Source organism: Phaethon aethereus, assembly GCF_964289735.1.
Source record: "Phaethon aethereus genome assembly, chromosome: 8".
NCBI classification, from domain to species: domain Eukaryota; kingdom Metazoa; phylum Chordata; class Aves; order Phaethontiformes; family Phaethontidae; genus Phaethon; species Phaethon aethereus.
This window is the reverse complement of record NC_138584.1, coordinates 25,554,098-25,578,045: the sequence shown is the minus strand read 5'-3', so window position 1 is coordinate 25,578,045 and position 23,948 is coordinate 25,554,098. Positions and strand designations below refer to the sequence as shown.

General features: G+C 40.3%; 1 protein-coding gene across 1 annotated transcript; it reads left to right on the top strand.

Annotated features, from left to right (window-relative positions):
• Positions 1-2,078: 2,078 nt before the first annotated feature.
• Positions 2,079-23,526, top strand: MKNK1 (MAPK interacting serine/threonine kinase 1; the record flags this gene model as incomplete). Its single annotated transcript, XM_082002861.1, has 12 exons — positions 2,079-2,136; positions 9,212-9,310; positions 10,204-10,301; positions 11,078-11,157; positions 12,599-12,672; positions 15,770-15,874; positions 18,959-19,014; positions 19,599-19,694; positions 20,659-20,853; positions 21,483-21,647; positions 22,290-22,333; positions 23,298-23,526. 12 exons carry the CDS (start codon positions 2,079-2,081, stop codon positions 23,524-23,526), a joined length of 1,299 nt encoding a protein of 432 aa, XP_081858987.1.
• Positions 23,527-23,948: the final 422 nt, after the last annotated feature.

Genomic DNA, 23,948 nt, shown 5'->3' with positions numbered 1-23,948 from the left:
CTCCTGGCTTACTGAATGTCGCCAAAACCCTCTGCTATGACCGCACTGCTCTGAAGGCAAAGGTGAGGGACACTTTCCCCATGTCACCTGAGCAAGTGCTGAGGCACATCAGCACAAAGTTGATCCTGAGGCCAAATGGGAAACCTGTGAAAAATTGCTGGCTCGTGCAAAACTCTTGTGGGGAGCACAGGAAGCAGAGAAAGCTGGCAAGGAAATGAACTTCCAAAATACCTGCTCTGCTGCTGGCATTTTACAGACAGCACAGTATCAACTTGTAAAGCTGAGACAAAATGAATTTTTCCTGAATAAAGAAGCTTCTAGACACTTATCACCCCTCCTGTGCCCTAACTTCTGTGAGAGACAGTACTTGGTGCAGTCAGATGCTGAAAGTCCTATTGGCTTTTTTGAACTCACTAGGGTCATTTCTGCGAACGTATCGTCTTAACAGCATGTGCCAAATTGATTGTCAATTACTGTGTTTTTTCCACAAGCGCTTCCTGAAAACCCTGCAGAGGGACAGCAGCCACCTGGCTCTTGGCCTCAGGCTACACCATGGGGTCCCCCACAAGGCCCACCTGCCCTGAGGGGCCCTGCACGCTCCTGCCAGAAGTGGGGACATGGTCATGTGCGCATCCCTCTTGTGGGAAGAAGACTGCAAGCCGCTAGCCTAGCTTGGGGAGCAACACCCCGACCCAGATACCCCCCATAATGCCCCCTTCCCAGGCGCCCTTGAGGTGAGCCATAGCGCTAGCCCCCACGGCCGCACTGCGCCTGCGCGCACCTCCCCTCCATCTTCGGCCGCCGCCCGCCCGGACTGCGCCTCGGGGGCTGCGCCCCAGTGAGGGTGGGGGCTTCGCCCCGTGCGCATGCGCACAGGGGTGGGCGCCCCCTGCCGGGCGTGCTCACACGGGCGCTGCCATGCGCATGCGCACTTCCGCCTCGACACACACACAGCGACAGACCCCGAGAAGGCGGGGGCGGGCGGTCTGGTGGCGCAGCGCCGCCCCCGGCGAGGGACGCCGGCGGCCGCCATGGAGGTGAGGGCGGGGGGCGCGGGGCTGCGGCGCTCCCTCAGGGCTGGGTGGTGCTGGCGGTGGCGGGAGGGGGCTGCGTTTCTTCGCCCTCCCCGCCTCGGTCAGCCGAAGGGGAGGTGTGGGAGGGGAGCCCTGAGCGGGAGCAGTTTGTGCCTGCAAGAGCCGGCGTCTCCTCACTGGGGCTTGTCCAGGGCTCCTCCGAGGGACGGGGCGTGTGGAGAAATAAACCCTTGAACGCCGGGAGCAGTGGCAGCCCTGGGTTCTAAGGGTGGTGCCGGTGGCTCGGGACAGCTGGAAGGCAGTAAAATGCTTCTAGCCCGCTAGCCGGCATCTTCGGGTCTTCGGGCCCTCTCCAAAAGACGTGGGAGTTTCCTATTGCTTGGAGCTGGTTATTCCCTGACGGCTTAAACTGCTGTATTTCATATACAGTGTGTTTTTTAATAAAAAGTGGTAAGTCTGTAATATAAACTCTTACAATAGCTGCTTTCTGCTAAGAATATTGGTGGAGCAGAAGAAGAGTGGGCAAAGGTGAATGAACCTGTCCCTAAATTTGATCACAAGTAATGTTTTAATTCTGTATTTTTCATCTGTCATAAAATGATGAGACCTATGAACCCCTGGGAACGCTGAAAATCTGTCTAGATTTAATCTATACTTTACCTCTGCAGTATCTTGTTAGCCTGACCAGAGTGACCTTCTGAGGTGGTTCAGAGGGAAGAGAAGCAAACGCAAGGCAGCAGTACAGCCATGGTGACAGCCTGGCTGCTGGCTTCAGCAGTATATGTGATTAGCCAAAAATGAGCCCATTCCCCTGACACCATCGGCACTTGTTTGTGAAATGTCAGGTTTGTTTAGAAATAAACCAACCTTTAGATTTTTATTTGTCCCTTATATGAGCTTACTGCTTATAAAAGCCTCTTTTTTCACACAAATTTATGCCCCACAGTTAGCTTGGAAAGATTGGCCTATGTTCTGATAACTTTGAAAAACTATAGTTTGGCATTTTTTTCAAAACAGCTCCTCTTCATGCCTTCCAGGTGCTGGATGGAAGCAAGGCAAAATACACTTGCAGAGCTGAACCTCTTCCACTGCAGTTGTAAAGGTAATTGGATTTGGGTACCTTGGACACTGGAAAGTTTCTTGACATTGAGTATTGTCCATCATGACATTATTTCATGGTATGAATGCTGTATCAAGAACTCCCTAATGCTTTCCAAAAACGTATTTACTGCTATGACAAATTTCCTCTCACCTTCCAGTACCTTCCTGTTAACAAATGTTGAAACACTGGTACGAATTTTATGTGGCATCAAATGCAAAAATGCAGTGGGGTTTAATGACTATTAATTTTGGAGTTGAAAGTACAGAGGGGAAAAAGAAGAAAAATCAGTCTTGCTTCAGGCTTACAAACATTTAGTTAGATTAACCTCTCCAAACAAGGCAGCTTGCTAATATGGGAGTATGTTGTGTAGTTCTTCTACCAGTGACAAATGTCATTATCTGATCATTTGTGGGATGTGGAGTAAGAGCAGGAAATGCTTATCTTGTATCTGTATCTGAGAAGTTTTTCTCTTTGGTTCAGACCTGAAAACTAGCAAAGGAGCTGAGTGGGATTAGAGGAGCTAATTGGGGATGCAGAGACAGTCTCTGAGAGTTGTTGATGCCATCAAATGTAGAAGGTAGTAAGCAGCGTACTGTTTAATAGGTGGCCCTCAGAACTTACTTGCGCTGTATATCTTCTTGACTTTGTAAGTGCCATAGGGGTTAGAGAAGCTTTGAGTAGTTGAGTCACGGTACAATTGCAAGGACTTTTCTCATTTAGAATATGTGTGATCTGGAGTTTAAAATAACTTTGCAGCTAAGTTCCTACTGCACTGTGATGGGAACTCTTAAATATGAATTGTCTGCCAGTGGTCAGTAGCGTTAAATATCTTGTTTGGCTGTACTGCTGTATGTGGAAGGAGGTAAGATGGTCTTTAGTGTAATAACCAGTGAGTATGCCATGTTGTTTCTGACAAGGCTTACCATTCACGTTTGTTAGCCCTGTGAAATATTACAGCCTATTAGGTCCTCTCAGGTATGTGGCTGCCTCAGAGGTACATTGTCCTATAACAAGAAATTAAAAAGATTACTGTGTGTTTTTTAGCCACCTTCAGTCTCATTTGTTATCCTTATTAACTCATAGCAGGATCAGCACACTTGTCTTCTTTGCTTTTGTGTCTTTCAAGTGAGGATGATAACAGTTCTTTTGCAGTTATTCTGAATGATAACTAATGCTTTTAAAGAAATGCATATGTGTCTATTTAAACATAGGCAGACCTCAGCAGAAGATCTCACCTCTACAGCATGTGTGCTAAAATATGCTATTTTCTCCCAACAGGAGAGGGAAAGGAATGCTGTGTGCTCTTCTCTCAGTTAAGGTTCTCCTTGCTTCCCCAGTAGTAATCATGGTGAAGTAAAAAGCGGGTGAGAAGAATCTATTTGAAATAACTTTATGTGCTATCCTGCAAAGTGAGATCCACCCATTGCTGGAGGGTTTGACTCAGAACCTCAGAAACCCCATGCTTAGTTTGCAAGGGAAGTGGCTAGCTGAGAGTATGAAAAGTTAGAAAGTTAGACTCTGCAACTTGCGTACACAGAAAATAAGGTGACTCTGGTCTTCTGGAAGTGTGACAGAAGGGAATCACAGGGAGAAGTATAGAGGTAAAGAAAAAGATTGCTGTAACCTTTTCTACAGAGTGAAGGCTTTTAGAAGGATGGTGTCAGCTGTTACATTGTGTCGGTGTTACAGTAATGCCTGTGATAAGGCAAAATTGATAATTTTTCTCAGATTTGCTCTTTCATGAAACCAGATCACTCAGGCTTCCTGTGGACTTTCAGGTGTTCATTTTAAAATGTTAATGTTCCTGTATGTTATTGGGAAGATGTTGGAACGTTTTTAAGTTCCTCTTCCTTCATGGATAATTCAGATTAATGAATTAAATTATACCAAAAGTTTTCTTGGGTAGGATGAAAAGGTAGCTCTGACAGCTAAGAATGAATTATGGCAAACTACTGTAAAGATGAATTAACTGTAAGAATACTCACAATACCTACAATTTGAAATTAATATTATTACTTAATGCAATACAGAATGAGTATTAAAATAATCCACTTCTGGATTTGACACAGGGCTGTCCTAAAGAATTGGGCATCCTTCCTCTTCAAATTGTTTCTCTTTATCTGTAACATTACAAGCACAATTAATTACTACGTAGTCACTTTATAAAGGTAGCTTTGATTATTCTGAGCTTCCTGCAACTGGCAGTTTTTGGCAAAATCAGCACCTGCTGAGTGAGTCCTGTTTCATTCTGAGACATGTCTACGCATACAGGAATCAAAGTGTTGCTGGAAAAGGGAGTGTCCAAGAACTATGTGAGCAACTGAGTTCAGAGGAAAATGAGACTGAAGTCTGTTTCCATTTTGTTTCTTTGTCCAAAACTCTGGATGTCTGAAACTTCAAAGTGGCTTAACTTTTTTTTTTTTTGAGTTTTGAGCACATACTTTTACACTTCAAGTCTGAGAGTCACAGGTATGTCATGCTTGTGGAATCAAGGAACTTACTCATGCCTAACTATTTTATTGAATCTGTCGGTAGCTGTTTGAACAAGTAAACAATGGCTTTGAAAATAAGCGTAAATCAACAGAGAAGCTGAATGCTGTTCAGAAAGTGCAGACTGGTCTGCCTGTTGTTCAGTTAGTCAAAATGGTATTTTTAAATCTCAGTTAGAGAAGTCTCATCAGAGATCTCCACGGTCTTTTATTCAGTCTGAATAAAAAGCCTTTGCTTTTGCAATGTCTGTGGGACAGGAGTATTTTTGTAATTGCAGCTGTTTAGGTACCACCTCAGTGGTCTGAAAATGCCCTGTGCCAGCACATCAACCGTGACTTTGTTTCATCTATTGAATTCTGGGTTGTGGCTGCCCTCTGTGAAGCCACAGAAGGCTTCATTTGAGACTCCTCATTGTTCTTTTCTTCAGATGGTATTACCTGAACATCACTGCCCTGTTTGCTGCTTGCTAGGAGTGAATTCAGTACTAGTGGTACCTGTTCTCAGGAGAAGATTTTCAGCTGTGGAAAATGCTTTCTCATGCTCGTGGTCTGTTGGAGCCTGTTTGTCTGCCTTTGAGACTGATTTCAAGATAAGCTTTAACTTGGTGCTGTTATGGCTGTAGTTGTGGTGCTCTACCTTGGCAGAGTCTTGATCTAGGTTAGGAGTATGATAATTCTTGTCCGTTAAGAGTAATTGTGTATTTTTATATCTAAACTTGTTAAGCTTTTCCAATGGTGTAACAGCAAGACCTAATGAACACCATAAGTCCCTCCATTGTTTTTGCAAGACTGTAACGAGGGGGTCTCCTCTTCAGTTGAAATGACTGGAGCACTGGAAATAATGCTGCATTTTGCATTCTGTAGTTAAGAATTATAAAGTCTTTAATGCAGGGATATGCTCTTGCTGTGTACTCACATGAAGCCTGGCACAACAGGTTCTTGCAATCTCTAGAGACTCTGGGCACTACCCACATGTATACAACAGTGTTTATGTGATTTCTGAATGTAAATGTGATTGTGTTCTTTTTCAGCTGCAGAACAACCTGGCTCAAGCAAGACCCAGTTTTGAAGCAGGTGGTAGTACCCGGGCTCTGCTTAAACTGCTTTCTTCCATTGAACTCAGACGCACAAACAAGGTATCTTCTTCTTAATAGAAAGAGGTATCTGTGCTGTCTTCTCCGAATGCTTCCTGTACATGTGTATGCTTCTTTTCTAAATATACCCTTCATTCCTTTGGGAAGCAGATTAGAATGAGAGGGGAGTTAGATCTGGATATTGGATTTTGGCTTGTTTGTGTATGGATTGTTAGGAAGCAAGATGAAGGGTGATTTAAGATCTGGATGAAGTGAAACTTGTGGTAATGTTTCCTTTTCTTCTTCACTTGGCATTATTTGCAAGTAGTCTTTATCATAAGTGCTTTTGTTCATCCTTTTGAAGATAGTTGTAGAGACCACAATAACAAAGAGGAAAGGCTGTAACTGTACCTTCCCACACAGGCTCTGAATAATGCATATGTTAAATATTGCCTCAACACTGAATTGCGATTATAATAAAATACAGGACTTCAACAAGACTGCAGCTGAGATGGAAACTTGCTCTCTTTTTGCTTGCAGTATGGATTTTGCTGGGTTACATTGTTTGTGAGCAATAATCCTAATCTGACTGGAAGAGAGGGACAAATCAGAATTTGAACTGTTCCCTATTTCTTCAGCTTTTGTCAGACTGCTAGTCAGATAGCAGTCTCTCAGAGAACAGTCTGACTCTGTTGTGGTCAAAAGGGATGCAAGAAGTGCTCTTTATTAAAGGTTTGGCTAGTCTGCTCTGAACACCAGGTAGTGTTCTCCCACCTTCCTGCACTCAGCCAGAATAGATCACGAAGTGGGTGGACAAGTTGATTTGATGGAAGCAGGGGTTCAACGCTTAGGGCCATGTTGTAAAATGACCTTAAAATGACAACAGCTAAATGTTCATCTTAGCCCTGACGTGCCCATGGGCCATTTACCTCCAGAGCAGTTCATCCAGTCTCTGAGCTTTTTGTCTGGCAGGGTGAGCTTCCTCGGAACCTACAGTGTCCTTGTCACCAGAGGCAGTGCTGCAGTATGCAAAACACCTCATCATTGTTTGAATGGTTGAGGCACACTGTCTTTCAGTGTCATCAGAAACTCTTCAGTATACAGTCACAGAAAAACAAGCGTTTCTTTGAAAGTTTGAAAAACCTCGGAACTATTTGGCTGGGCTAAAGGCATTTTCTTGTCATACCAGCTGTTACTTAAGTACTGGTTCATTACAACAAAGTGAATAATGAGAATTGAAGCTGTGATACCTTTAAAGGAAAAGCTGTGTTGACAGAGTGAACTGCACAATGATGTGAAATAGCAGACTAGAAGGGTAATAAGAATCTAGTATAGCAAACATTTCATGCCTGTCTGATAGCAAATTTGGTTAAGACTATAGGTTGAAAACATCAGCTTTTCAGTAATTTGGTTTCTGTATACATGACCAGTGAACTTCCTGGTTTCAAGGAAGCAGTTCTCTGTAATTTAGGAATTGAGTCAGACTGAAGGGAATTGAAATAATGTAGTGAAATATTAAACACTAGACTGTAAATGTCATAGCCAACTGGTAGAGTGCAGGAAGAGGGTTGTGAAGAAATATCATCAGCAGTGCTAACATGGAGGATTCATTTCCTGTCTTTTTGCATAATTTTTAGTCTTTGTTATGAGCTCTGAAACCATGTAGTATTTGAAATGGAATAGAATCTGTCTAGTTGTTGACTTGCAGAAGGTCAAGTCATTAAAATAACTTGTGTGACACCTTCTGGAAGTCAAGCACTTCCTTTAAGGAGACCACCTCTATCTCTGAGCAGCTTCATATGTGTCATTTCAATCCCAATTCTGAATAAATTCTAATGCAGGCTGAATTGAAATTGGGGAGAGCTGGAACTTGCTGTCAAAGGCTAGCCTTCTCTTTATGTTAAAATTCGAAACTGTATGGGTGTTAGTTTGAGTTAAAAAATAGCTCTTGCTTCAGAGGTTGGTAAAATGTATGCTTTCAATTTTTTATTGTATTTATGAACTCACGTATGTCATCCATCATGATGATTTCTTAACACATTCTGCTTAAGACTTGAAAATGAGGATTTACCATTGTCTTAAGGCTTTGAGTGATACATTTTAAAGTGTTTCAGTAAGTTGTTAAAGAGAAAGGGCTTTCAAAATAGCACTAGTCTTAAATTTTCAGACAATGTGTGAGTTCTAAGTGATGTTCATAATAGCTATTACTGACAGATATTGACAAGAAAAATACAACGAAGCAAAGAAAAAGTATTTAATGTATTGGTAGGTTGTTGTGTAATGTTTTCTGCCTTGGAGCTTCTCATGTGTCTTAAGAGTATTTTAGAAATGGTGAAAGGCAGAAAAACTTCTATTCGCAAAGGCTCTCTTAAAGGAGAATAGCCAGAAAACTTTGTCGTGATTGTTTTTAGGGCTTGCTCTTCTTTCATCACCAGTGTTCTCATAATTCTCATAAAAAAGTTCTCATAGTTCTCATAAAGTACAAGATCTTTAATTGTGAGTGTACTTAGAAATCTTCCTGGCTGTAAAATGTCTTAGCACTGCTTTGCTACTGCTTTAAACAGTTTGAGCTGTGATTTTTTTTTTTTTTTAACTGTTAGGGCCAACTTGGCAGGATGTGACTGGTGTTACGGAGAAGTGCGCATGTGAGTACAGTGTGGAATCATGTAACCTTTTTGGAGATAGGTTAGCTGTATGAAGCAGCCTCTGGCAGAGAAAGTGTATGGCAATGCTTTTATTTAGGCCTTCCATAGGTATATGCGAGTGGTTTTTCTTTTTCTCCTGTGTTATCTTGCATCAGTGAATTGTGATTTCTGACTACGCTCTTGTAATATTTGCAGATAGTAATGCAGGAAAAAAATATCTAAATGCCATAAACACTGCTTGTTTTGGAGCGTAAGTTATCCACTGATCTGTGGTTTAGAAAGGCATATGATGGTTCTGTGAGAAATACTTCCTTTCTGTCCTTTTGGCAGCATAAACTGAACTAGATTGCTGCTTTGACCTGTTAACTCCTGTGGTTGCTTCGGTTCACTGGGCTGTTAGAAACTTCCCCACACATTCCTCCTGTTTTGGAAGCTCATTTTCTTAAGATGACTTGAAAAAATCTACTTGTAAAACAGTAGAATAGCTCAAAGAGTAGCACCCTTGTGAGGGCTGTAAATGCTGTCTTGCATCAGGGCATGCATTATGTTGTGGGTAGCTCATGGTTCTTGTTGGCAAGGTTATTCTCATGCTACGCCTTACTGTGCTGTGAGAGAAGGATTCAGTATAGATGCATAGTTATTTTCTTCTGTTTGTGCATTTGTTTATCAAACCTCTCCAGAGCTGTAATTAGCACTCAGATTGCTTTTTTAGGTTTCCTCTGAAATTTGGGGGAGAGATGGCAGCCTGTGATGAAGACAAACAGAGAAACTTTTGGATAGCTTAAGAACATAAATATACAAAAGCATCTTCATTTTCTCCTAAAGTAATTGATTGTGTGGTAAAGGCAATTTACGTTCTGTCACACAGAGATGGTCAGCAGTCAGCCTCTCGCCATAGCAGACAATGGGAAAAGGAAAAAGAAAAAAAGAACCCGAGCCACAGATCATGTCCCTGGGAAGTTTGAAGGTTGGTGGCAACTTCTAAGCTTTTAAGCGTAATGGTCTGTTTTCCCTCTGCTGTTCGTCCTCAGTTTTCTTAGCTAAACATTGCTTTTTGGCAAACATCATAACATTTCTGTTTTTCTTTATTCCGCATGTTTTGATCTTCAGTCTCTTTTTCTTCTCCTAGTGGTGAAATCTGAGTCCTGTTCCTAATCTGATGGTGTGTTTTGGTTTGGTTGTGGGTTTTTTTTTTTTTTTTTTTTTTTTTTTTTTAGAAACAGTGCTGATATCAAAATGTTTTGATTGAGTAGATGTGAGCACAAGTACTGTGAAGTATTGTAGGTAAAATACAGTTCAGTGTGTCAAAGCTGACCGGCATGAAACTTCTTAGTGGGCCAGTAGCATGGTAAGGCACACTGCAAATCAAGATGGTAGCAGCCTTGTATGTTTAAACTTTGAAGCCTCCTACATTTAGACACTCAAATTTCCATTATACTTAAAACACTATGTGTGCAAGTTGGTTTTGTATGGTAGGCATTTTCTGATCAAGGAGTGAAATGTGTTCCACCTGAAAAAATTGGTTCTGAGTTTTCATGAGGACAGGGAAGGTAGATGAGATCCTAGCAGTTGCTGAGATATTAAATGTTTCTTGTATGAACAAACTTGTAATTTTGGTGCTGGAATGAAGTTTACTTTATTTTTTCCTGGAACTTGAATGGGGGAAGTGAAAAATGAGGCATAATTAAGGCTGGCACATCTACTTTAATACTGCATAAATCTATTTTCTCTCTTCATTACCAAGGGAATTTTTTCAGTTGCTGTCATATGAGAGATGCTCATCAGATAAATAGCTTGTCTTGATGTTATTCACTGAAATGCTGTGGCTAATGTGTTGTTTCTGTTGCATTTCTTTGGCAGACTTGTACAAACTGACTGCCGAGCTTCTTGGTGAGGGAGCATATGCCAAAGTTCAGGGTGCTGTCAGCCTCCAAACTGGGAAAGAATATGCAGTCAAAGTAAGTATAGGATAAAAGCAGCATCGCTTCTGTCTATAACATGTCTTCTCCCTCCTAGTATCTCAGTGAAAACCTGTCATAGAGTGGACAATAGTAAGAGTGATTAGAAAATTTTTGATGCTTGAAATGAGCCTGCCTTATAACTGTTGAGATACCTGTTGTCTTAAGTATTGTGCCTCCGGAGTGAACAGGTATATCATCAGCAGATAGAATTCACAAATAGTAAATCACTGTGTAATGGTTAGATCTCGGGGCAGGCTTTCCTTTCATGTCTTGATTTGATTGTAGTCCTACCAGTTTTTATTTCCTTTTATGAAAGAAGAGGGTGAGTCATTATCTAGCATGGCCTACCAAAGGCTATACAAGCTTTTGAGAGTGCTGCTCAGAGTATCGGTTTACTGCCATTAGTTCATGTAAAGCTGTCTTTTTTTTAGAGAGGTGACTCTTCTGTAATACTATTATATTAAGTGTTAGGGCCCATTTACACATTTGTGGTTATCCTGAGTCCCCTGTTTAATTACAAACACAAATAATTGTAATAGGAGAGCATTATGCTTGATTCTTTTGCAAAAACCATAGGCACAAAATTTTAAGCCCTTCTAAAAATCTAGTCCTATAGATGCTATAATTTTGTGTGTACTTTGTGGATTTGTTGAAGCTGAAAGTCTGGAATAAAATGCCTGAGATTCAAGCTTTAGATCAGTTATGTAATTCCAGAGCCACATGCACAGTTCCTGCAGTAATTTTTCAAATGTGAGCTGTAACTCTTTCCACAGATTATAGAAAAAAATTCTGGGCATAGTCGGAGTCGGGTTTTTCGTGAAATAGAAACGCTGTACCAGTGTCAGGGTAACAAGTAAGTATAGACTCCGCTGTGTGTGTGTTTGTTTATTTAAAGTGTCTTGAGTATTTTTTTCCCAAACTTTTAAGCCTCTTATGTGTGACTAGTTTAGGAGATTTGCAGTAGTCTCCTTAAAACCAGTTGAAATTTGGACTTGACCTGTTCAAAATAAGAATTTCCCCTTCTCTTACCTGTGAAATTTAGGGAAATATTTACAAATTAAAAATCCTACAACTCAGCAGCCAGGTCAGTGTAGCCTGAAGGTGCTTCAGTGATGCATGGCTTTTGTCCGAATGAGGAATTAACATTTTGACACTCGTCCCTGTGATTTCACCATCAGCAAAAGCTGACCTGATTACCAGCTGCTGTTGAAAGGAACAGTCTTGCCATTCCTTTACTTCATGTGTGGTTTGTCCTCTTTGTGTCATCCTTCCTGCTTTTGCACTGGAACTCTTAGATCAGCCAAAAGCTAATTTAGTTTTCATTTGGGTGTGTGCAGACTTCACATAGCCACAGGATGAAGCAACTTTAAAGCTGCTACTCATGTCTGTAAAGGAGGGAAAGGCTGTGCAGCTGGTGGCAGCATGCTCTGTGATGAGTTTAAGCCAATTCTGAAACTACTCTAGTAGATGTCTCTGTTAATGTAGAATGTATACAACAGCTGTTATCTATACTACTGTTGTGCAGCTTATATCAAGTTTTTACAAGTTTTTAGTACAACACTTAAAGATAATTTAAAACCAAACTTGTTTACTAAACTCATGGGCTTAAGTTGTGCTATAGAGAAGCAGATATATCTGTGTTCTGTGTGTGGTTAAGAGCATATGGTCATCCTATACATTATATATCATAACTGATGAAAAACTCAAGCTCTCATGACTACATGCAGAATTTGGATTTTGTGTGTACTACAAGTATAGAAAAATCTGACTTACACATTTGATATTCTCAAGGCATCATGAGGTGTTTGTGTTGTGCTGTGAAGACTGTACACCAGCTAAACAGGAGTTAGTCTGAAAATGGTAACTAAGGTGCTGGATTTAATGTCATCTTGACAGATGCCTGTCTCCTTTGAGCCCTGTGTGTTCTGCCTTGTGATTTCCAGAGAGAAAAAGAATGCCAATTTAATGATTCTTTTTTTTTTTGTTCTTGCCTTCAGCACAAATGCAATGTTCTAAATTATTAAATACAACCTATTACCAGTTATCTTCCCGTGAATTGAGCAGTAGCAGGACTCTCTCACAATCCTGTCTGACTTTGGTGTTTGGCCTGTTTCCCCTGCTTAAATTTCAGTGTGAATTGCAAATGTGGTTTTAATGCCACAGGCAACGAAAACAACTTGTTTAATTAGAACTTTTATTTTATTTTTGGTTACTTCTGGCACTTCCTAATTATCTATGCTGAGACTCTTCATTGCTCTGTCTACTTCCCCTCCTTTTTTTTTTTTTTTTTAAAGGAACATTTTGGAGTTAACAGAATTTTTTGAAGATGACACAAGATACTACCTTGTCTTTGAGAAGCTGCGAGGAGGTACCGTGCAGTAACTGTGCCTTTGTTCATTGAATTGTTTTGGTCCTGTTTGTCTCAGCGTTTGAAAGTAGAAAATGAAGAGCTTGTTTTAAATGCTTGAAAATTTTGAGACTAAGAAGTAGAGGAAATAATGTACAAAGCTTGATGTATGGTTATTCTTTGATATTGATGGGTCTGGTCATACATTTGCAATCCATTTCTGTAGTTAAGCAATGCAACTGCCTGTTTGAGGGCCCATCAAATGAGCTTGTGTGGTCACTGGTCTCCAGCTTTTAACACTCAGCTGGGGAATGAGAAGGCTACATCAAGCACTTTGTGGACTTTCTCACATTTGTCTGCATTGAGTATAATTACAGTATCCATTAGTTGCATGGCTATGCAAAGCCATGAGTTAAAAGTGTGGCCCACCCTTCAAAGAAAAACTTGAGTTTCTGAAAGAGTATGCTTATGTCTGTAGGATATCGTCTATTGTCACTGGTCAAGGAGGTTTTCAGTAGCAAACCATATATGCAAGAAATGTAAATTCTTTCAGTATAGATGCAGAACCTTTAAAAAGAGGAGGACATGTTTTTTTTTTTTCCCCTTGAGTAAAAACTTTTTGTTTACCATCCCTTAAAATTACTGCATCATTTCATTGTGGTTTCCTCTAACACTGTTCCTCTTAATGCACAGACTTCTCTGACAAATTAGCTATAATAGGGCTTGATTGGGATGAATCTGCACTTGTCTATTTTTGTATCTCCACATTCTTCCATTAGTTAACTCTCCTCTTTGACTATGAAAATACGGTTGTCCGTGTACCTGCATGGCTGTTGAGAGGATAATAATGCTACACCTTCTTCCCTTTCTCACCTACTGTTTTTACAGTGGTCAACTGTAAAAAGTTTTCTCTTTGAAATATGTCAGCACTTGAAGTGTTAGGTATGTGAATTTGAAGAAAGAAATAATGGGAATTAGGGGTCAGACCAGCTTCTGATGCACTACAAATTCTGATGTAAGCAGCTTGGCTGGCAAGAATATGAACATTAATCTTCGATGCAAGCCTTACTTTAGTAACTCCAGTTTGAGACCAATGTTACCTACAGTGTTGGGGCTTAATTTGGGCTGTTCATTTTCAGCTTTGCCTTCCTGTAGCTGTGGTAGGTGAAGGAGCTGTGCTCCCATTTTAGCTGTGTTCAGTTCACCATGTTATGCAGAAGCCATTTAATATCCTTGCCTGACAGCATTTTATAACGGAAGGCATTAAAATCCAGCATATTATACTGAATTTGCATGATTTGAGTATTTTAATTCCGCCCCCCCCCCAAATGCATTTTGGAGGTGCTATATGCTGCTTTTTCTCTGATTAATACTGAAGAGTTGGTAACTACTGTGGCAGGAGTGCCCTGCTATTCTTTCCGTTTGTGGTTTTCCTCTACGTGGGCTGAATATAAAGTCTGCAGAGTATGTTTTCATTGATACTGATATAATTCTTATCTGAGAGAGTTTGCAACTTCAGCTCTATTCAGAAGGGTAATCTGAAATAAACCTGCTGAGTGAAATGAGCACTTCAGGTGGCTCACTATTGTTTCCTGCAAAGTCTGGGGTCTTTTCCACAGGGTTGGAAACATTCAAGAACTGTTACTACTTTCTAAAGGTGTAAAGAACAACTGTACCAGGAAAACCCTCTGAACTCTGTGCCCTTAAGAAATCTGTAGCAGACTAGAAAGTGTTGTTTTTGGCAAGCGAAACGTGTATTTGAGATCTGATAACCTGGTCCAAAGTGTCCTTCCTCCAGCCATCTGACGCAGCATATCCGTGCATATCTGAAGAATCTTTTGTCCATCTTTGTTCTTTTTGACTGTCTTTCCTGTTTTCTTTCTGAGTCCTTACTGTGGAGGAGTGGCAGCAGCATTGATGGTATAAGAATTTGTGCACTAGAGAATGGGGGGTTTCCTTCCACATCTAGAACTGAAGAGTAAAAAAAAAAAGATCACCTGAGATATAAAATGTTTAGTGTATTGGGGGCTAATAATAAATGGCAGTTCTTGAATTTCTCTGCCTGATTATAAATATACCTCTCTGAGTCAGAAGATGTAAGGCTGTTTAGTGGGCTTGGGCCTCTGTGGACTACATTTAATTGTTTTTTTAAAGACATTTTTAATCTTTTGAGAAGATTGATGGAATTAACTTAAAGAAAATAAGGAATCAAACCTCCCTTTATCCTTTGTTAAATGGATACCAGTGGAACTCTGCCTGCAAGCTACCAGTCCTTCAGTATGTTCATATTTGAGAGGTCTTCTGTCAGATTTCATATCCCTGGGCAAATTTTGCCTTAAGCTAGTGTATGAGCCTTACCTTGATGTCAACGGGAATTTTAATGTGTATATAAAGATAGAATGTCTTTTTATTTTGGTGATGTTGAGACAAAAACTGTTTGACTTGTAATGCAGGTTTTAAATTGTCACATTACACAAAATGAGGTGAGTTAGTTAGGGCATGGCCACCTGTGACCTGGGAGAGGATGGATTTTGCTGAAGTGCTATGTATATCCTTAGCTGATTTTTAAGTTTTACTAGTACTGTTAGCAAGTCTCTACTGTTTACAGTGTGTGGAAAACAGATCGATCATGCTGGGGCAGTAAAAAATGATTGCCTCTCATGCTGTGTTTAAACTAAAGGGCTGCAGCATTTGAAAATTATGTTCTAGCATGTTCAAGCATTGAAGCTGCTCAGTTGTATCTTTCTGTTCTTAGTCATTCTCCTGTTTGGTCCACAGAAGTCACCTGCTGTGAAAGGCTGTTAGAAAACATGAGAAATGAGGTTGTAGATTCATGATGCTTGGTACTAGTTCATCATTATTTTCTGAAGCTATTTTCATATAAAAACATGGGATTGTGACACTTCAGTTTCTGCCATGTAAACATACTAGGGCAGAGTGTTAGTTGCAAACAACTTTTCTAAATTACTTCTGGCCCTGTTCACACTGAGATCAGTTCTCCCTGTATGGCAGACTAGTAGTGGCTATTGCATTTTTATCCTTGCATTGACAAAGCCTTTTCTCAGCCCAGGCAGCATTCATACTAAGGTTTTCCCTTTCACCTGTTACTCTGACACAGGCTCAATCCTGACCCATATACAAAAGCGGAAGCACTTCAATGAACGAGAAGCTAGCAAAGTGGTGAGAGATATTGCCTCTGCTCTGGATTTTCTTCATACAAAAGGTAAGAGAAGGCTGTCTCCGTCTTTACTAGTTGATATTTTACACTTAGGTTATAGAGCACCTTTTATCTGTAAGTAGTCAGCCTTTGCTAGCATTTCTGGTTACAGCAATGCCAGACCACTTATGCTGTTTTCCTCTATAATATTATTTTCATAATGTGGTAGCTTAAGTAATCAACTGTGTTAAGATGGTATAGCCTTTTGAAGAAAAGTTAAATTGGCATCCAGGGGGAATTAACATTAGGGTTGAGTCTGTTTGCTTGTTCTTGTTACCTAAGCCACCATGTAAAGGTTACTCAAAAGGGACCTAATATTTTTTTTAACTTCCTCCTCTTTTGGGTCTACAGAGATGCTTTTCTCTATTTATCCAGAATTTCTGCTGGTTACAAGACCTCTTTGTTTATAGTAGCTTTTGGTCTCCACATTTAGGCCCCCACTGTTGGGTTGAGATACCTGCAAGAGAACCATAGCCCTTGTTTGAAGGTGCCCTCATTTCATTGAGGATTTGCTCAGATTTAAAAGCAGTTCTGTTTGTAGAGTTCTTTTATGTTAAAATGTTTTCCTGCTGCTTTTTTGACTTGGGAGTACTTTAATTTCAAAATATCTGTGTGCATTATGGTCATCCCAGAGTATATGTTTGTGCTGAATAAAGCTATCTATGTCATGATTATCTGGTCTTGCATAGATTAAGCAGCTTCAGTTAAAGTTTGCTTTCATTTTATTACAGTGACTACCTCTGAATAGAATGGCATGTAACAGGAGGCTATGTTTATTGGTTATTTATTCTGTTAAACTTTTCTCTCCATTCATTTTTCCATTATGATTATCCAGGTTTTACAAATGCTCAGCAGACCTACGTTTAAGTGGTTTAGTACTGGCCCCAGTTCAATAAATGTTTAATTGTAGACTTTACTTCTAAGTCACAGGACTGCTTATATGCTTGAGTTGGAATCACAACATTAGTACCATGTTAGGTTGAACCCATTAAAAAAGAGAAGTGTAGCAATGCATAGGGAATAAAGAAAGTGGTGAGCCTGAGGAATGTGGATCTTGTCACATGTTGTGACTATGTTATCAGAAGTTCATTTGAATGTGAAAACAAACTTAGTTTGGATTAAGATTTTTGGTAATTTTCGTAGTCCGTCTATGCAATAACTCAACTTTAAACCTGCAGAGCATGTACTCTTCGAATACCTATGTTGAGAAGATTATGACTTTGAGATATGGGGGTAAATAAGGAACAGGAAACTTAAGCTGAACATGTGGAGAAATACTCATGTAATGTGTTAGGGTTATAGTGAGTTGCTTAACAACTGAAAGTCTAGGAACACTGTTCAGGTAAGTTTAACACTGACTCAGCTAATATCTTTCTGTAGTTCTTTCTCAGCTTTTAGTTTTAATTCCCCTTTCCCCAAACAAGATGGGAGTGATTCATTAAAATGGCTTTAGAGCAGCAATCCACTTTCTTGCTTGTCGTTTGCTGTGAATTGGTACAGTGGGGACATGGCTTGCAGAATCGGCTACAACACCATCCCCTTTCATTTTATTGTTCTCTTTATGATTCTTCTATGCAACATTAAAATAATTAGTAAGTAGCATACAGAGCACTAAAGTAAACAGGAAATTAAAGCAGTTTTATTGCACAGCTTAACAGTGAAGTGCTATAGCTAGATGCTTTAAAAACAAAATTTGAATGAGGACAACTAATTCTTTTGCCAGGGGTAGTTTAAAACTCAGCTGGATCATAATACTGCTTTACACCCACTTGGGATATGTGTGCTTCATTGCTAATAATCCACTGGAGGAGTGTTTAAAGGCAGTTGTTTTCTTTTCTCAGTACTGTGTGCAACTGCAAAATAAAATGTTTTATAATCAGACATTTGAATTCAGACTGTAATACAAAAAAAAGTGGTGTTGGGTTTCACATTGCAAGCCAAGCCAACTGTTGGGAGTTTTGTCAGCCTTGCTGTAAATGTCGGCACAGGCCACCTTCATTTGTCATGTTTCCCATCTTCCATGAATAAGCAATGTGAACTGCGTCATTATGAAAGCTCTGATTCCTTTAGATCAGTGCTATGCTATGCTATTAATGTTATATTTCAAGTCATGTCTTGTGGAGTGTGCTGAAGAAAAGACATTAGAAACTCCCTTACCTAGAGTTTGGTGGGATTTTTTTTTTCCTCATACTCTGTAGTAGTATCAAGTGTGCTTGGAGTGTAGGTTGTTTTTTTAAGCAAAGCTAAAGTGCAGTTAAATTACAGCCAAGCTGCTCATCAGATTTGATTTTTGGTTCTCATTTTCTGCCTTCACATTAAGTTTGATCACATTAAATGGACAACTTCCAGAAATTGTGTATTTAGGCATTTGAAGAACTGCTTTGACAACATAGAACCACCTTTGCATGTGAATTCAGCAGGTAGATAACTTTGCATTTCCCTCTTGGGTTTGCCTATTCTGATAGCAGCTGAATGAATGTAGAAGCCCTTTGGTTGTTCTCCTTTGGCCTTTTCTTCTGCATCTCCAACCAAACCCTTTAATTTTTGCTTTAATTTTAATTCAGGAATAAGTACATACCTCACCATTAAAGGGGTGGTATTTTCACCTGGGAACTTAGGGTTTTTTTGGGGGGAGAGTGTCTCAGGTATTGTCAGTCCTGGTAGGAGTTCAGCAAACTACCAATTGATCCCTCTGGAAAGAAGAACCTTACTATAGAAGTCACAGAAACCTTTTGACTCAACTGCGTACACAAGTAAACTTTCCAACAGGTCAGTCATCTTAATAAACTTGTTTCAATTAATATAATTAGTTTGGGCTAAGCCAACAAGTTCCAGTGTTAGCAGATTCTTACTTGCTTGACTGACTGTCATGTATGTTTAAGGATGATAAAGGCATAGCAGGATGCAATGGTGACTTTTAACAAACTCACTTTGAAATTCAATTATTTGCAGTATCATTAAGAAGGGGGGGGGGGCTGTGTAGCAAACTCAAGCCTAGAATATTTCCCAGGGTACCTTCTAATAAAGAGAGGTAATGAGAAATAAAACAGGAGAGGATATTCTCTAATGAATGTTTGTACTCTTGTTTAGGTATTGCTCACAGGGACCTGAAGCCTGAAAACATCCTCTGTGAATCTCCAGAAAAGGTGCTACTCTGGTTTCTTAACCTTCTGGAGTGTATTTTTTAACTTGGTTTCCAAAGACAGCCCTTATGTTCTGTCTTTTTCTTCTTGAAGACTTTTGAACCCATTAGTAATCTTCAACTAAATTTAATAGAATTGAGGCCTGAAAGAGATTAAATTTTTCTGTGATCTATAGAAATGTGAGCATGTGCCTAGGAGATAAAAAGCCAACTGTTCTTAGAGAGGGCATGACAATTATAACTTAGCGTCTCGTCTGTTCTGAGGCAGTGCCCAGATGGACAAGCAACATTTACAGGCCAGCCGGTCGTGTTACCTTTAGTTCCCAAACTGCCCCAATGTGTACTGGCACTTGCCTAGCCAAATAAAAAATTAATGTAATAGGGTCAGATGCTGGGGACATGGGAGCAACTGGGACAGAGGAGGCAAATGCAAGGAGTGGAATATACCTGTAAGAGACTGGGTTTCACTAGTCCTTCTGCTAGAACAACTTGGATTTTGTCCTGGGGTTTTCCACCTGGTGCTGTATTCATATATATTGCATTAGTCCCAGTCTTCTGGACCTCTTACTGTTTTGTCCTTGTTTTTAGGTATCACCAGTAAAAATATGTGACTTTGATCTTGGTAGTGGGGTGAAGCTGAACAGTGCATGTACTCCAATAACTACTCCTGAATTAACCACGCCGGTAAGAGACCTGCTGTGTCTTCATGCTTTTTCTCTTCTACCATAAAACAATTTTTCTTAACTGCAGAGGAGAGCTTCCAAAGGGCTTACTGCAACTACACCCAGTGGTGGATAGTTCATTTAAAGTGCGTGTATGTGTGGTAAATACTATCTTGGTTTCCCAGTCATAGAACAAATATGACAAAAGCACAGGAGCTTATCATGTTAATACTTCTGTTGGCCAGAAAGTAACACATTGATGCTGTTTGTCTCTTATCCCATCGAATGGGGAAGTTTTTCACAGAGGTTTTTTCTGTGTTTATGGACTGAATTTTGAAGTTTAGTTTTGTGTTCATTTCCCCGTATTTGGGTTCTGTAGCTAAGACCCATGAGCTAGGTGCAATGCAAGCTCTGTAATCAGTGTGTGGCTTTATAATACACATTAGTTTGAAAAACTACAGTGCTATGCATTACTGTGAAACAAAAATCTGACCATTTTGCAGGAGTCTGTTATAGAAATCACCTCCCATGATATACTAGTTTACTTTCTGAAAAGTCTGATAACTAATGGATAATATTTTAAAACCTGAAATATGTAAATTAGTATTTTGATCCTGTAAAAAGGATCATAGATTAATATGGAACAGCTTATGATTCTGCTAAAGAACAGTAGGAACTCTTTTGCCTTCTGTTAGGTCTCTGTAGTCCTTAGACCTGAAATGTGTTAATTTTTTCATGTGCAGTATGCTCACAAAATGTTTCAAAGCTCTTGGCAATTCCATTTAACCTTTGAGGGATGCAGAAGCTGTGATTTGGCTTAACAAAATGAGACCTGCAGTGAAAGCCAGCAGTAAACTTCAGAGTCCCTGATGCCTGATTCTGCTTTTAGACCAAACTGCCTACTATAAAGAGAGGAGAATGATAAACCTGAGTCTTCTTTCGATTTGACCCTCCCTTTGCAAACTTGCTTGAATTTGATTTCCTAGTGTGGGTCTGCAGAATACATGGCACCCGAAGTGGTTGAAGTCTTCACAGAGGAGGCCACATTCTACGATAAGCGGTGTGATCTTTGGAGCCTGGGAGTGATTCTGTACATCATGCTCAGTGGTTACCCCCCTTTTGTGGGCAACTGTGGCACAGACTGTGGCTGGGACAGAGGAGAAGTCTGCAGAGTTTGCCAGGTGAATGTACATGGCCTGGGCGTGTGTGGGAGAAAGGAGTTTGCCCCATGAACTTAAGGTGTAAGACTTGCCATAATGCCAGCAGTGAAGAGCTGTGTCTGTAAGCCAACCAGTTACTTAGGAGGATAAGCTGTCACTGAGAAGTGAGGGTGGTAATATAGATGTTGAGTGATGATGTCCCTTGGCAACTGTCTCTTTCTCCTCCTGATGGAGATCTTGGAGCTTCTCCTTGTCCTCTCCCCCATCCTGCAATCCTCCTGTATTCTGTATTTCTTGATCTGGTTTATGGTAGTCACCACAATTCCTCAGATAGAAGTTGAGCCCCAAGGAGAGTCTCCATGCAGGGCCTGAATTTATTCTTTCTGAAAACTGAGTACATTGGTTGCCCTGTTATGGGGAGGGTGAAGGGAAGGTGTTTTCAGCAGACAATGTATCATGTCCATCTTGGAGACACTGAATCATTCTGTGGAGCTGCCTGTCACTCTCCATTGGCTCCATAATGAGACTGGATGATTTCAGTTGTCACCCACCACATTGGGTAGATAAAATTGAGTGAGAAGAATCCCACCTGGGAACTCTTCTGTTGCACTCTAATTGCTATTTAATTTAAAGACATTTTCCTTTACTAGAACAAGCTTTTTGAAAGCATTCAGAAAGGCAAGTATGAATTTCCTGACAAGGACTGGTCACATATATCCTCTGAGGCCAAAGATCTCATCTCAAAGTTGCTGGTTCGTGATGCCAAAGAACGACTTAGCGCTGCTCAGGTGTTGCAACATTCATGGGTTCAAGGAGTATGTATCACCCTTTTTTTTTTTTTTTAAGAGTTACTCTTCTTCCAAAGTGACAAACAAGCTGTTCCCTGTCTCTGAACTTTTAATAGAGTCATTGTGTGTTTTAGTGCTCTTATCTTGATTAATTAAATGATACACAGTGGCTTTATTCTTTTTGGAGCTGTGTGTGGTAAATATTTGGATGAATCTGTCAAGCTTTAAGTGTGTTTTTTGGTTTTTGGTTGTTTTTTTTTTTAATTACCACTTTATGCATTTTAAATAACTTTCTTGTGAATAGCAAGCACTGCAGTACACAAATTATGATGCTACTCTTTAATACAGTAATGCATAATGCTGGTAGATACAGTTTTAAAATAACAGCAGTGTCCTCTTTTGCTTTAGTGTTCCCAGCTCAGGAAAGAAGGGATAGACCCTCTGCAGAGCTGTCAAAGCTTTAGTCTTATATCTGCAAAAGGTGGTATCTTCTTGTGAGGGGAGACAGATTATGAAATGTGATTTGTAAACCCACAGTGAATTAGTTTATATGCAATATCCATTAGTTGTAAAGATTTGGGGGAATTGCCTGTTTTTTATCGCTCTCTTGGCAAAGCTTGGTTCCCAGCTGCTAATACACAACTAACTTTTCTTAACGGCTTCTTCTAGCAGGCTCCTGAAAGGGGATTACCTACTCCTCAAGTTCTTCAAAGGTAATTTTTTTTTTAATGTCTGTAAACTTGGCAGAGAATCGTTACTGAAAGAATGAGGAGAGATAGGAGCTGACAAATCAGGGGGTAAGATTCCTGGTTGAGAGTGGAACTTCATAAATGTACAGCAGTAATTTTAAGAACATCAGAAATATTAAAGCTCTGATTTTTCTTTATGATCTAATCTTGCTTGTTTGCGGGAAAGGCATTGGAGAGGATTCCTGTGGTGCAGCGCTAATCTTAGGCAGGAAATAAGGATGGTTTTGTCAGTTTGCTGCCCAGGAGGGGGAAAAAAAAGGCATAAAGGTGTGCGTTATCCAGAGAGACTACATTCTGATGGGTGAATAATTATCATGTACACAGGCTTGGATCTGACTTCCATTGTAGTTGGTAGTAATCACAGTATCAATTTAACTGTGAGCAGGGCAAGCCTCATTTAAAGTGATTTGATGGCAGTTTCTGTATGCCGGAGAGCCAGAGTCACACATCTCTCTATTTCCATGTCTGCCACTGGCGATTCCAGGTGGCTCTCCCCACCAGAAATGCATGTCCGTAAGCCAGATGTGCAATTATAATAGGATTGCAGTTCTCTGAAGACAGACAACAGTATTGCCCTATATGCCCATCCTTTTTTAACATGTAGAAATTAAACGTGGCATCTTGGGTGTCTTCCTGGGTTTACATGGAGAGTCCTTGGCAGAACAAGGACTAGAGCTGTGGCTGTTTCCAAAAGCAGAACAAGGACTAGAGCTGTGGCTGTTTCCAAAATCCCAGAGAGTTTTTGTTATGTATTGCTGGTCCTTGCAGTGAGGAGAGATGCAAATACTAACTGGTCATTTTGCCTGCTGTGTTGATGTTTTGATAGGAGAAATAAAACTGCCTGGAAATAGATACTCTGCTGTGAGGGTAACCAGGTGAAGTGACTCTTTGCATGTGTTGTAACTGCTTTCTTCTTTTCTTTTGAAAGGAACAGTAGCACAAAAGATCTGACACTTTTTGCTGCTGAGGCTATAGCCCTTAACCGCCAGTTGTCTCAGCACGAGAACGAACTCAGCGCAGAGCAGGAGAGTGTTGCCCATGCTGTGTGCTCCATGAAGCTTTCTCCTCCATCCAAGTCCCGCCTCGCCAAGCGCAGAGCAATGACGCATGCCACCAAAACCAGTGACTTTCAGCCAGTTCCCCATAAAGCCTTTTAAACTTCTTTATTGCTATGGGTTGGCAAGATCAGCCTGTGTTTTTACTTGGATTTTCAGCACTGATAAAAGCTTCTCTGCTTCTGACTCTTTGATTAGAAGCTTGCTCTTGTGATGTGACTTGTAACTTTAAGGGACAGCTTTTTATGGAAATGGTTTTTTTGCCTGCCAGATTTGGTGCGTTAAGATAATTTAACTGATCTTTTTAAACAAGAGGAGATGGGTTTGCTGCTGTAGTATCTGAGGTGATAAATCACTAAGCTTTCCTTATTTTCTTTTTAGAAGAGCACGCCTTAAAATGCGAACTTGAAAACATCAAAAAAAAAACCCCCACTTTCTTGCTTTGCCTGGCAGAGCATCAAGTGTGTCCCTACCTATGGCTGCTCTCCTTGATGGCACATCTTGGAAGGTGCTGCCGTTAGTGT